Source organism: Euprymna scolopes, chromosome 38 (assembly GCF_053919585.1).
Source record: "Euprymna scolopes isolate OS-2025 chromosome 38, ASM5391958v1, whole genome shotgun sequence".
NCBI classification, from domain to species: domain Eukaryota; kingdom Metazoa; phylum Mollusca; class Cephalopoda; order Sepiida; family Sepiolidae; genus Euprymna; species Euprymna scolopes.
This window is the reverse complement of record NC_136519.1, coordinates 60,860,139-60,873,888: the sequence shown is the minus strand read 5'-3', so window position 1 is coordinate 60,873,888 and position 13,750 is coordinate 60,860,139. Positions and strand designations below refer to the sequence as shown.

Below are 13,750 nucleotides of genomic sequence, written 5' to 3'. Positions count from 1 at the left end.
TTTATATATATTAATATATATATATTAATATATATATATAGTAATATATATATATATATTAATATATATATATATATATATTAATATATATATATAAATATATATATATATATATATTTATATAAATATATATATTAATATATGTGAATATATATATATTAATATATATATATATTAATATATATATTAATATATATATATATATATATTAATATATATATATATATATTAATATATATATATATATATATATATATATATATATATATATATATATATATATTCATTCATATCTAAAGACACTGATCTAATAATTATTTTTTTATCCAGCATGTTCTCCGGACCTCAATCCCATCGAAAAGCTTTGGGGATGGATGGCAAAAGAAGTGTTCAAGGATGGAACCCAGTATAATTCGATAAAGGAACTTTTTGAATCAGTTATCAGTACATGGGATAAAATTCCTTTGCAACTGATAAAAAACTTAGTCGCAAGCATGGCGAAGAGAATTTTTTAAGTAATGCGTAATAATGGAGGTTATACTAAATACTGAGACCCTTTTTAGTAATTTATAATTGCCTTTTGTTAGATAGATTATCAGTGGTCTCATCATTTTGACCAGATAAAAATGTTTGTTTCTTAAAACATAATTATTAGATCAGGGTTAAGGTTTCGAATGAAGCAGATTTCATTTTTTTCCATCATATTTTCCCTTTTGGCAATGGTTTCAACCATTTGTTTGATTAAAAATTCGATAATATGTATAAACGCTTACTTTCTTAAGTGGTTTTATGATTTTTACCAGGATTGTATATTTGCTTGTCAAACATATTTCATAGTAATGAATCTGATGAAATTTCTAACAAACACATGATTGTTGATAATGAGACATTCCAAATAATGTTTATAAAAAGACTAATATTAACTAAAATAAATCTTAAATACAAAAAGACCAAGAAAATTTGTAGACAATAATTTGATTTACATTTCAATCCAACTAAATGGTAAAAACTAAACTAGGACATAAAGATCAATGAAACCATAGGAAAATTTTAACTAGTGATAATTTAGTATTAAACTAATCGATAATTTGGTATTAAACTACATCTATATCTTTTTTCATTTGATAAAATTTTTGTTTTGCATTGGTAAATTTAAATTTATTTTATTTTAATTTATTTTTTTCATTATATTTTATATACAGATTTATTGGCAGATTTTATAGAATATAATATTATATAAGCATAATTTAATTTGTTTTCTTGTGTGATTCAGTATGGAATTTCTTCTCTCTTTTTTCCTCCAGTGGAGAAGTTAGTTCAACTGATTATGAGACGTGGGTAATTCTTGGAGACACAAGCAATAAACATCCAGGACTTCAGTGCATAAGGTGAGCAAATATTTTTTCAATTTTGCTCATAATTTTTTGTTTCTAATCTCATTACTGATTGGTTGGAGAGTGTAATTGATTTAATTACGTTCTTTCTACATACACATTTTCCTTCCTAATATGCACAGGTAAGACTTACATAGTACAAACTCTACTAACTCTTTATCAGAAATATTTTAGATGGTCTCTCATATTAGGACATTAGGACGAGTCAAAATTATTTGAATAGCCATTACTTTCCCAAGCTACATATATACAGGAAATAAATAGAAAAAAATCAAATTAATTACATATAACTGTGATTCATTGCTTTGTGTATTAAAGCTGTAGCTAGTCTTAGTTACAGCTCTCGTTGATTGGATTGCATTTATCAAGGAAGGCTGTTACCAGTAGCAACTTTCCATGTTTGTTGAGAGCTGCCACAAACAAAGTGCATGTTTAAACAGTGCTATCGTGATTTTGTGATGGAAATGCGGACAGTCATTAAGCACTCACTGATGGCCGTTGGAGTGAGGTTGTAAAGCTGCAAGAGCTGGGATTAGTTAGCAAAGTCAATGCCATGTATGCACTGCTCCTCAGGGGCCTTCATCTTCCAGAAGATGGTATAACCTATTCCAGCTTCCCTGATGTGGCCATTCTCGGCAATCTATAGTCTTGCTGAGGGCCGTCACATCATAGTTGAATCGGGTAGCTCCTTGCAGATGAGAGTTGTGCATCATTGTGAACAGGTAGTGTTTGTCATGTATTGGAGGGTCCAAACACCAAGGATAAGGATATTTTTGTTGTTTAAACTTTTTGCGTTGTTGGATTGCAGTAGAGAAAATGGGAGGTTCCTCCTCCTCTTTTAGGCTGATCCCCTGAAATCACAACCCTTTCAATTCATCAACAGAAAATATTACTCTTAGAACAAAACAATGTTGAATAACAAATAACTTATCAAAAACAGATTTTCTAATTATATCATCGACAAACAATGCATCTTGTAAATTCTAGTGCAATTTATCAACAACGACAAAAATGTAACCGTTCTCCTTTGAGTTAAGTTAGTAACACAAATATATTAAATTCTAAAATAAATTTTTAAAAGTTAAAATTACTTCAAGCCATCTACATAACAACCTAACAATGTAAAATTCAAGGATATTGCCTATCAAACCAGTAACAATATTTTAAAATGCGTGTCATAATTCTTTCATGCAACTAAAACTCAAAATTCATCTCGCTAACACTTTGCTACCCAACTGTTGGCAAATACAAATCCTGTGCAGCTATTAAAATTTCTCTTCTCCAGCTTTTCCAACCTACCTGTTCATTTTCTCCCTCATGTGAAGATGATTTGATGCCTTCTACATATTTGGTAGATAATGTTCTTTTTTTCTTAGGAGAAAAATTATTCTTTGAAAAGTTGTAATTTTTATTTCTGGTAGAGGTATAATTTGATTTTTAGTGGGCATTTTCAAATTTTAATTGTAAAAACAAATATGAAGGATAGGGTTTCTTGTTGGATAGCAAATCTGTAGAAGTCTTGAATTTTAAAAGCAGATGAAGAGCAAAATTCCTTCTTGTATGAAGAAGGAAAAATATGTGCAGAATGCTAAAATATTCAGTTTTATGGATTTTGATTTCTGATTGCAAAGCTCCATTTGTTTGATCAGTTCTGTGTTTTCAAAAATGAAGAGAGACAAAAGCAAAAAAAAAAAACACATAGCAATATGACTGCAACAACCATCAACTCAACTGGATAATAAATGTAAACCAAACGTTTCCATCTACATGAGGCAACATGGAAAATACCATCGATATAACCCAATAGAGTACCAAACACTTCCATTGACGCAACCTGGTACAGTCCCAAACAATTCCGTTGATACAACCTGACATAATCCCGAACAACTTCTTCAAAATGATCCAACATGATTCTAAACAACTCTGTCAAAACCATGGCAGCTACTCATTGAAAGACTCTGGCATCATTTTTCTGGCATTTTCTCACCGAGGGCCTTTATATCTATGTTGAATCGGGAAAGCTCTTTGTAGATGAAGGTTGTGCTTGTTTTAGACGAACTTTGGATGAACTCATTTTCACCATAGATAGGCCTGGCATTGACATTCTTGAGTACTTTTTTTTTTGTACATGTCACAAGGTCTTATCTGTCTATAATTTTTTGAAATCATACCCTCATTGATATAAATCAAAATCTTATCACTCTGTCTATAATTTTTTCGAATCATACCCTCATTGATATAAATCAAAATCTTATCATTCTGTCTATAATTTTTTCGAATCATACCCTCATTGATATAAATCAAAATCTTATCACTCTGTCTATAATTTTTTCGAATCATACCCTCATTGATATAAATCAAAATCTTATCATTCTGTCTATAATTTTTTCGAATCATACCCTCATTGATATAAATCAAAATCTTATCATTCTGTCTATAATTTTTTGAAATCATACCCTCATTGATATAAATCAAAATCTTATCACTCTGTCTATAATTTTTTCGAATCATACCCTCATTGATATAAATCAAAATCTTATCACTCTGTCTATAATTTTTTCGAATCATACCCTCATTGATATAAATCAAAATCTTATCACTCTGTCTATAATTTTTTCGAATCATACCCTCATTGATATAAATCAAAATCTTATCATTCTGTCTATAATTTTTTGAAACCATACCCTCATTGATATAAATCAAAATCTTATCACTCTGTCTATAATTTTTTCAAATCATACCCTCATTGATATAAATCAAAATCTTATCACTCTGTCTATAATTTTTTGAAATCATACCCTCATTGATATAAATCAAAATCTTATCACTCTGTCTATAATTTTTTCGAATCATACCCTCATTGATATAAATCAAAATCTTATCACTCTGTCTATAATTTTTTCGAATCATACCCTCATTGATATAAATCAAAATCTTATCACTCTGTCTATAATTTTTTCGAATCATACCCTCATTGATATAAATCAAAATCTTATCACTCTGTCTATAATTTTTTCGAATCATACCCTCATTGATTTAAATCAAAATCTTATCATTCTGTCTATAATTTTTTGAAACCATACCCTCATTGATATAAATCAAAATCTTATCACTCTGTCTATAATTTTTTCAAATCATACCCTCATTGATATAAATCAAAATCTTATCACTCTGTCTATAATTTTTTGAAATCATACCCTCATTGATATAAATCAAAATCTTATCACTCTGTCTATAATTTTTTCGAATCATACCCTCATTGATATAAATCAAAATCTTATCACTCTGTCTATAATTTTTTCGAATCATACCCTCATTGATATAAATCAAAATCTTATCACTCTGTCTATAATTTTTTCGAATCATACCCTCATTGATATAAATCAAAATCTTATCACTCTGTCTATAATTTTTTCGAATCATACCCTCATTGATTTAAATCAAAATCTTATCATTCTGTCTATAATTTTTTGAAACCATACCCTCATTGATATAAATCAAAATCTTATCACTCTGTCTATAATTTTTTCAAATCATACCCTCATTGATATAAATCAAAATCTTATCACTCTGTCTATAATTTTTTGAAATCATACCCTCATTGATATAAATCAAAATCTTATCACTCTGTCTATAATTTTTTCGAATCATACCCTCATTGATATAAATAAAAATCTTATCACTCTGTCTATAATTTTTTCAAATCATACCCTCATTGATATAAATCAAAATCTTATCACTCTGTCTATAATTTTTTCGAATCATACCCTCATTGATATAAATCAAAATCTTATCACTCTGTCTATAATTTTTTCAAATCATACCCTCATTGATATAAATCAAAATCTTATCACTCTGTCTATAATTTTTTGAAATCATACCCTCATTGATATAAATCAAAATCTTATCACTCTGTCTATAATTTTTTGAAACCATACCCTCATTGATATAAATCAAAATCTTATCACTCTGTCTATAATTTTTTCAAATCATACCCTCATTGATATAAATCAAAATCTTATCATTCTGTCTATAATTTTTTGAAACCATACCCTCATTGATATAAATCAAAATCTTATCACTCTGTCTATAATTTTTTCAAATCATACCCTCATTGATATAAATCAAAATCTTATCACTCTGTCTATAATTTTTTGAAATCATACCCTCATTGATATAAATCAAAATCTTATCACTCTGTCTATAATTTTTTGAAACCATACCCTCATTGATATAAATAAAAATCTTATCACTCTTTCTATAATATTTTCGAATCATACCCTCATTGATATAAATCAAAATCTTATCACTCTTTCTATAATTTTTTCGAATCATACCCTCATTGATATAAATCAAAATCTTATCACTCTGTCTATAATTTTTTCGAATCATACCCTCATTGATATAAATCAAAATCTTATCACTCTGTCCATAATTTTTTGGAATCATACCCTCATTGATAAAAATCAAAATCTTATCACTCTGTCTATAATTTTTTCGAATCATACCCTCATTGATATAAATCAAAATCTTATCACTCTGTCTAAAATTTTTCGAATCATACCCTCATTGATATAAATCAAAATCTACTCACTCTGTCTATAATTTTTTCGAATCATACCCTCATTGATATAAATCAAAATCTTATCACTCTGTCTATAATTTTTTCGAATCATATCCTCATTGATATAAATCAAAATCTTATCACTCTGTCTATAATTTTTTCGAATCATACCCTCATTGATAAAAATCAAAATCTTATCACTCTGTCTATAATTTTTTCGAATCATACCCTCATTGATATAAATCAAAATCTTATCACTCTGTCTATAATTTTTTCGAATCATACCCTCATTGATATAAATCAATATCTTATCACTCTGTCCATAATTTTTTGGAATCATACCCTCATTGATAAAAATAAGTATCTTATTACTTTGTCTATAATTTTTTGGAATCATACCCTCATTGATAAAAATTAAAATCTTATCACTCTGTCTATAATTTTTTTGAATCATACCCTCATTGATAAAAATTAAAATCTTATCACTCTGTCTATAATTTTTTCGAATCATACCCTCATTGATATAAATCAAAATCTTATCACTCTGTCTATAATTTTTTCGAATCATACCCTCATTGATATAAATCAAAATCTTATCACTCTGTCTATAATTTTTTCGAATCATATCCTCATTGATATAAATCAAAATCTTATCACTCTGTCTATAATTTTTTCGAATCATACCCTCATTGATATAAATCAAAATCTTATCACTCTGTCTATAATTTTTTCGAATCATACCCTCATTGATATAAATCAAAATCTTATCACTCTGTCTATAATTTTTTCGAATCATACCCTCATTGATATAAATCAATATATTATCACTCTGTCCATAATTTTTTGGAATCATACCCTCATTGATAAAAATTAAAATCTTATCACTCTGTCTATAATTTTTTGGAATCATACCCTCATTGATAAAAATTAAAATCTTATCACTCTGTCTAGAATTTTTTCGAATCATACCCTCATTGATATAAATCAAAATCTTATCACTCTGTCTATAATTTTTTCGAATCATATCCTCATTGATATAAATCAAAATCTTATCACTCTGCCAATAATTTTTTGGAATCATACCCTCATTGATAAAAATTAAAATCTTATCACTCTGTCTATAATTTTTTCGAATCATACCCTCATTGATATAAATCAAAATCTTATCACTCTGTCTAAAATTTTTCGAATCATACCCTCATTGATATGAATCAAAATCTTATCACTCTGTCTATAATTTTTTCGAATCATACCCTCATTGATATAAATCAAAATCTTATCACTCTGTCTATAATTTTTTCGAATCATATCCTCATTGATATAAATCAAAATCTTATCACTCTGTCAATAATTTTTTCGAATCATATCCTCATTGATAAAAATCAAAATCTTATCACTCTGTCTATAATTTTTTCATATTGTACCCTCATTGATATAAATCAAAATCTTATCACTCTGTCTATAATTTTGTGAAACCATACCCTCATTGATATAAATCAAAATCTTATCACTCTTTCTATAATTTTTTCGAATCATACCCTCATTGATATAAATCAAAATCTTATCACTCTTTCTATAATTTTTTCGAATCATACCCTCATTGATATAAATAAAATCTTATCACTCTGTCCATAATTTTTTGGAATCATACCCTCATTGATAAAAATCAAAATCTTATCACTCTGTCTATAATTTTTTCGAATCATACCCTCATTGATATAAATCAAAATCTTATCACTCTGTCTATAATTTTTTGGAATCATAACCTCATTGATATAAATCAAAATCTTATTATTCTGTCTATAATTTTTTGAAATCATACCCTCATTGATATAAATCAAAATCTTATCACTCTGTCTATAATTTTTTCATATTGTACCCTCATTGATATAAATCAAAATCTTATCACTCTGTCTGTAATTTTTTCGAATCATACCCTCATTGATATAAATCAAAATCTTATCACTCTGTCTATAATTTTTTCAAATCATACCCTCATTGATATAAATAAAAATCTTATCACTCTGTCTATAATTTTGTGGAATCATACCCTCATTGATATAAATAAAAAATCTTATCACTCTGTCTATCATTTTTTGAAATCATACCCTCATTGTTAAACATCAAAATCTTATCACTCTGTCTATAATTTTTAGAAACCATACCCTCATTGATATAAATCAAAATCTTATCATTCTGTCTATAATATTTTGAAATAATACCCTCATTGATAAAAATCAAAATCTTATCATTCTGTCTATAATTTTTTCGAATCATACCCTCATTGATATAAATCAAAATCTTATCATTCTGTCTATAATTTTTTGAAATCATACCCTCATTGATAAAAATCAAAATCTTATCACTCTGTCTATAATTTTTTCGAATGATATCCTCATTGATATAAATCAAAATCTTATCACTCTGTCTTAAATTTTTCGAATCATACCCTCATTGATATAAATCAAAATCTTATCACTCTGTCTATAATGTGTTCGAATCATACCCTCATTGATATGAATCAAAATCTTATCACTCTGTCTATAATTTTTTCATATCATACCCTCATTGATATAAATCAAAATCTTATCACTCTGTCTATAATTTTTGCGAATCATACCCTCATTGATATAAATCAAAATCTTATCATTCTGTCTATAATTTTTTGAAATCATACCCTCATTGATATAAATCAAAATCTTATCACTCTGTCTATAATGTTTTCGAATCATACCCTCATTGATATAAATCAAAATCTTATCACTCTGTCTATAATTTTTTCAAATCATACCCTCATTGATATAAATAAAAATCTTATCACTCTGTCTATAATTTTTTCAAATCATACCCTCATTGATATAAATCAAAATGTTATTACTCTGTCTATAATTTTTTCCAATCATACCCTCATTGATATAAATCAAAATCTTATCACTCTGTCTATAATTTTTTCGAAACCATACCCTCATTGATATAAATCAAAATCTTATCATTCTGTCTTTTTATTTTTTTTAAATCATACCCTCATTGATATAAATCAAAATCTTATCACTCTGTCTATAATTTTTTGAATCATACCCTCATTGATATAAATCAAAATCTTATCACTCTGTCTATAATTTGTTCGAATCATACCCTCATTGAAATAAATTACAATCTTATCATTCTGTCTATAACTTTTTCGAATCATACCCTCATTGATATAAATCAAAATCTTATCACTCTGTCTATAATTTTTTCGAATCATACCCTTATTGATATAAATCAAAATCTTATCACTCTGTCTATAATTTTTTCAAATCATACCCTCATTGATATAAATCAAAATCTTATCACTCTGTCTATAATGTTTTCGAATCATACCCTCATTGATATAAATAAAAATCTTATCATTCCGTCTATAATTTTTTCAAATCATACCCTCATTGATATAAATCAAAATCTTATCACTCTCTATAATATTTTGAAATCATACCCTCATTGATATAAGTCAAAATCTTATCACTGTGTCTATAATTTTTTGAAATCATACCCTCATTGATATAAATCAAAATCTTATAACTCTGTCTATAATTTTTTTGAATCATACCCTCATTGATATAAATTAAAATCTTATCATTCTGTCTATAATTTTTTCGAATCATACCCTCATTGATATAAATCAAAATCTTATCACTCTGTCTATAATTTTTTCGAATCATACCCTCATTGATATAAATCAAAATCTTATCATTCTGTCTATAATTTTTTCGAATCATACCCTCATTGATAAAAATCAAAATCTTATCACTCTGTCTATAATTTTTTCGAACCATACCCTCATTGATATAAATAAAAATCTTATCATTCTGTCTATAATTTTTTGAAATCATACCCTTGTTGATATAAATCAAAATCTTATCACTCTGTCTATAATTTTTTCGAACCGTACCCTCATTGATATAAATCAAAATCTTATCACTCTGTCTATAATTTTTTCAAATCATACCCTCATTGAAATAACTTAAAATCTTATCATTCTGTCTATAACTTTTTCGAATCATACCCTCATTGATATAAATCAAAATCTTATCACTCTGTCTATAATTTTTTCAAATCATACCTTTATTGATATAAATTAAAATCTTATCACTCCGTCTATAATTTTTTCAAATCATACCCTCATTGATATAAATCAAAATCTTATCACTCTGTCTATAATTTTTTCGAATCATACCCTCATTGATATAAATTAAAATCTTATCATTCTGTCTATAATTTTTTCAAATCATACCCTCATTGATATAAATCAAAATCTTATCACTCTGTCTATAATTTTTTGAAATCATACCCTCATTGATATAAGTCAAAATCTTATCACTCTGTCTATAATTTTTTGAAATCATACCCTCATTGATATAAATCAAAATCTTATCACTCTGTCTATAATTTTTTTGAATCATACCCTCATTGATATGAATCAAAATCTTATCACTCTGTCTATAATTTTTTCAAATCATACCCTCATTGATATAAATCAAAATCTTATCACTCTGTCTATTAGTTTTTCGAATCATACCCTCATTGATATAAATCAAAATCTTATTACTTTGTCTATAATTTTTTCGAATCATACCCTCATTGATATAAATCAAAATCTTATCATTCTGTCTATAATTTGTTCGAATCATACCCTCATTGATATAAATCAAAATCTTATTACTCTGTCTATAATTTTTTCGAATCATACCCTCATTGATATAAATCAAAATCTTATCATTCTGTCTATAATTTGTTCGAATCATACCCTCATTGATATAAATCAAAATCTTATCACTCTTTCTATAATATTTTCGAATCATACCCTCATTGATATAAATCAAAATCTTATCACTCTTTCTATAATTTTTTCGAATCATACCCTCATTGATATAAATCAAAATCTTATCACTCTGTCTATTAGTTTTTCGAATCATACCCTCATTGATATAAATCAAAATCTTATTACTTTGTCTATAATTTTTTCGAATCATACCCTCATTGATATAAATCAAAATCTTATCATTCTGTCTATAATTTGTTCGAATCATACCCTCATTGATATAAATCAAAATCTTATTACTCTGTCTATAATTTTTTCGAATCATACCCTCATTGATATAAATCAAAATCTTATCATTCTGTCTATAATTTGTTCGAATCATACCCTCATTGATATAAATCAAAATCTTATCACTCTTTCTATAATATTTTCGAATCATACCCTCATTGATATAAATCAAAATCTTATCACTCTTTCTATAATTTTTTCGAATCATACCCTCATTGATATAAATCAAAATCTTATCACTCTGTCTATAATTTTTTCGAATCATACCCTCATTGATATAAATCAAAATCTTATCACTCTGTCTATAATTTTTTCGAATCATACCCTCATTGATATAAATCAATATCTTATCACTCTGTCCATAATTTTTTGGAATCATACCCTCATTGATAAAAATAAGTATCTTATTACTTTGTCTATAATTTTTTGGAATCATACCCTCATTGATAAAAATTAAAATCTTATCACTCTGTCTATAATTTTTTTGAATCATACCCTCATTGATAAAAATTAAAATCTTATCACTCTGTCTATAATTTTTTCGAATCATACCCTCATTGATATAAATCAAAATCTTATCACTCTGTCTATAATTTTTTCGAATCATACCCTCATTGATATAAATCAAAATCTTATCACTCTGTCTATAATTTTTTCGAATCATATCCTCATTGATATAAATCAAAATCTTATCACTCTGTCTATAATTTTTTCGAATCATACCCTCATTGATAAAAATCAAAATCTTATCACTCTGTCTATAATTTTTTCGAATCATACCCTCATTGATATAAATCAAAATCTTATCACTCTGTCTATAATTTTTTCGAATCATACCCTCATTGATATAAATCAATATCTTATCACTCTGTCCATAATTTTTTGGAATCATACCCTCATTGATAAAAATTAAAATCTTATCACTCTGTCTATAATTTTTTGGAATCATACCCTCATTGATAAAAATTAAAATCTTATCACTCTGTCTAGAATTTTTTCGAATCATACCCTCATTGATATAAATCAAAATCTTATCACTCTGTCTATAATTTTTTCGAATCATATCCTCATTGATATAAATCAAAATCTTATCACTCTGCCAATAATTTTTTGGAATCATACCCTCATTGATAAAAATTAAAATCTTATCACTCTGTCTATAATTTTTTCGAATCATACCCTCATTGATATAAATCAAAATCTTATCACTCTGTCTAAAATTTTTCGAATCATACCCTCATTGATATGAATCAAAATCTTATCACTCTGTCTATAATTTTTTCGAATCATACCCTCATTGATATAAATCAAAATCTTTTCACTCTGTCTATAATTTTTTCGAATCATATCCTCATTGATATAAATCAAAATCTTATCACTCTGTCAATAATTTTTTCGAATCATATCCTCATTGATAAAAATCAAAATCTTATCACTCTGTCTATAATTTTTTCGAATCATACCCTCATTGATATAAATCAAAATCTTATCACTCTGTCTATAATTTTTTCGAATCATTCCCTGATTGATATAAATCAAAATCTTATCACTCTGTCTATAATTTTTTCATATTGTACCCTCATTGATATAAATCAAAATCTTATCACTCTGTCTATAATTTTTTCGAATCATACCCTCATTGATATAAATCAAAATCTTATCATTCTGTCTATAATTTTTTCAAATCATACCCTCATTGATATAAATCAAAATCTTATCACTCTGTCTATAATTTTTTGAAATCATACCCTCATTGATATAAGTCAAAATCTTATCACTCTGTCTATAATTTTTTGAAATCATACCCTCATTGATATAAATCAAAATCTTATCACTCTGTCTATAATTTTTTTGAATCATACCCTCATTGATATGAATCAAAATCTTATCACTCTGTCTATAATTTTTTCAAATCATACCCTCATTGATATAAATCAAAATCTTATCACTCTGTCTATTAGTTTTTCGAATCATACCCTCATTGATATAAATCAAAATCTTATTACTTTGTCTATAATTTTTTCGAATCATACCCTCATTGATATAAATCAAAATCTTATCATTCTGTCTATAATTTGTTCGAATCATACCCTCATTGATATAAATCAAAATCTTATTACTCTGTCTATAATTTTTTCGAATCATACCCTCATTGATATAAATCAAAATCTTATCATTCTGTCTATAATTTGTTCGAATCATACCCTCATTGATATAAATCAAAATCTTATCACTCTTTCTATAATATTTTCGAATCATACCCTCATTGATATAAATCAAAATCTTATCACTCTTTCTATAATTTTTTCGAATCATACCCTCATTGATATAAATCAAAATCTTATCACTCTGTCTATAATTTTTTCGAATCATACCCTCATTGATATAAATCAAAATCTTATCACTCTGTCCATAATTTTTTGGAATCATACCCTCATTGATAAAAATCAAAATCTTATCACTCTGTCTATAATTTTTTCGAATCATACCCTCATTGATATAAATCAAAATCTTATCACTCTGTCTACAATTTTTCGAATCATACCCTCATTGATATAAATCAAAATCTACTCACTCTGTCTATAATTTTTTCGAATCATACCCTCATTGATATAAATCAAAATCTTATCACTCTGTCTATAATTTTTTCGAATCATATCCTCATTGATATAAATCAAAATCTTATCACTCTGTCTATAATTT

At 26.5% G+C, this 13,750-nt stretch overlaps 1 protein-coding gene across 8 annotated transcripts in view; it reads left to right on the top strand.

Annotated features, from left to right (window-relative positions):
- The window catches only part of LOC145263168 (uncharacterized), a 573,905-nt gene that overhangs the window by 483,504 nt on the left and 76,651 nt on the right, over positions 1-13,750 (top strand). For all 8 annotated transcript variants that reach the window (XM_080120199.1, XM_080120201.1, XM_080120196.1 and 5 more), the window contains one exon: positions 1,305-1,388. In XM_080120199.1, the coding sequence (XP_079976325.1) occupies positions 1,305-1,388 (84 nt within the window). The remainder of the gene's footprint in view (positions 1-1,304; positions 1,389-13,750) is intronic.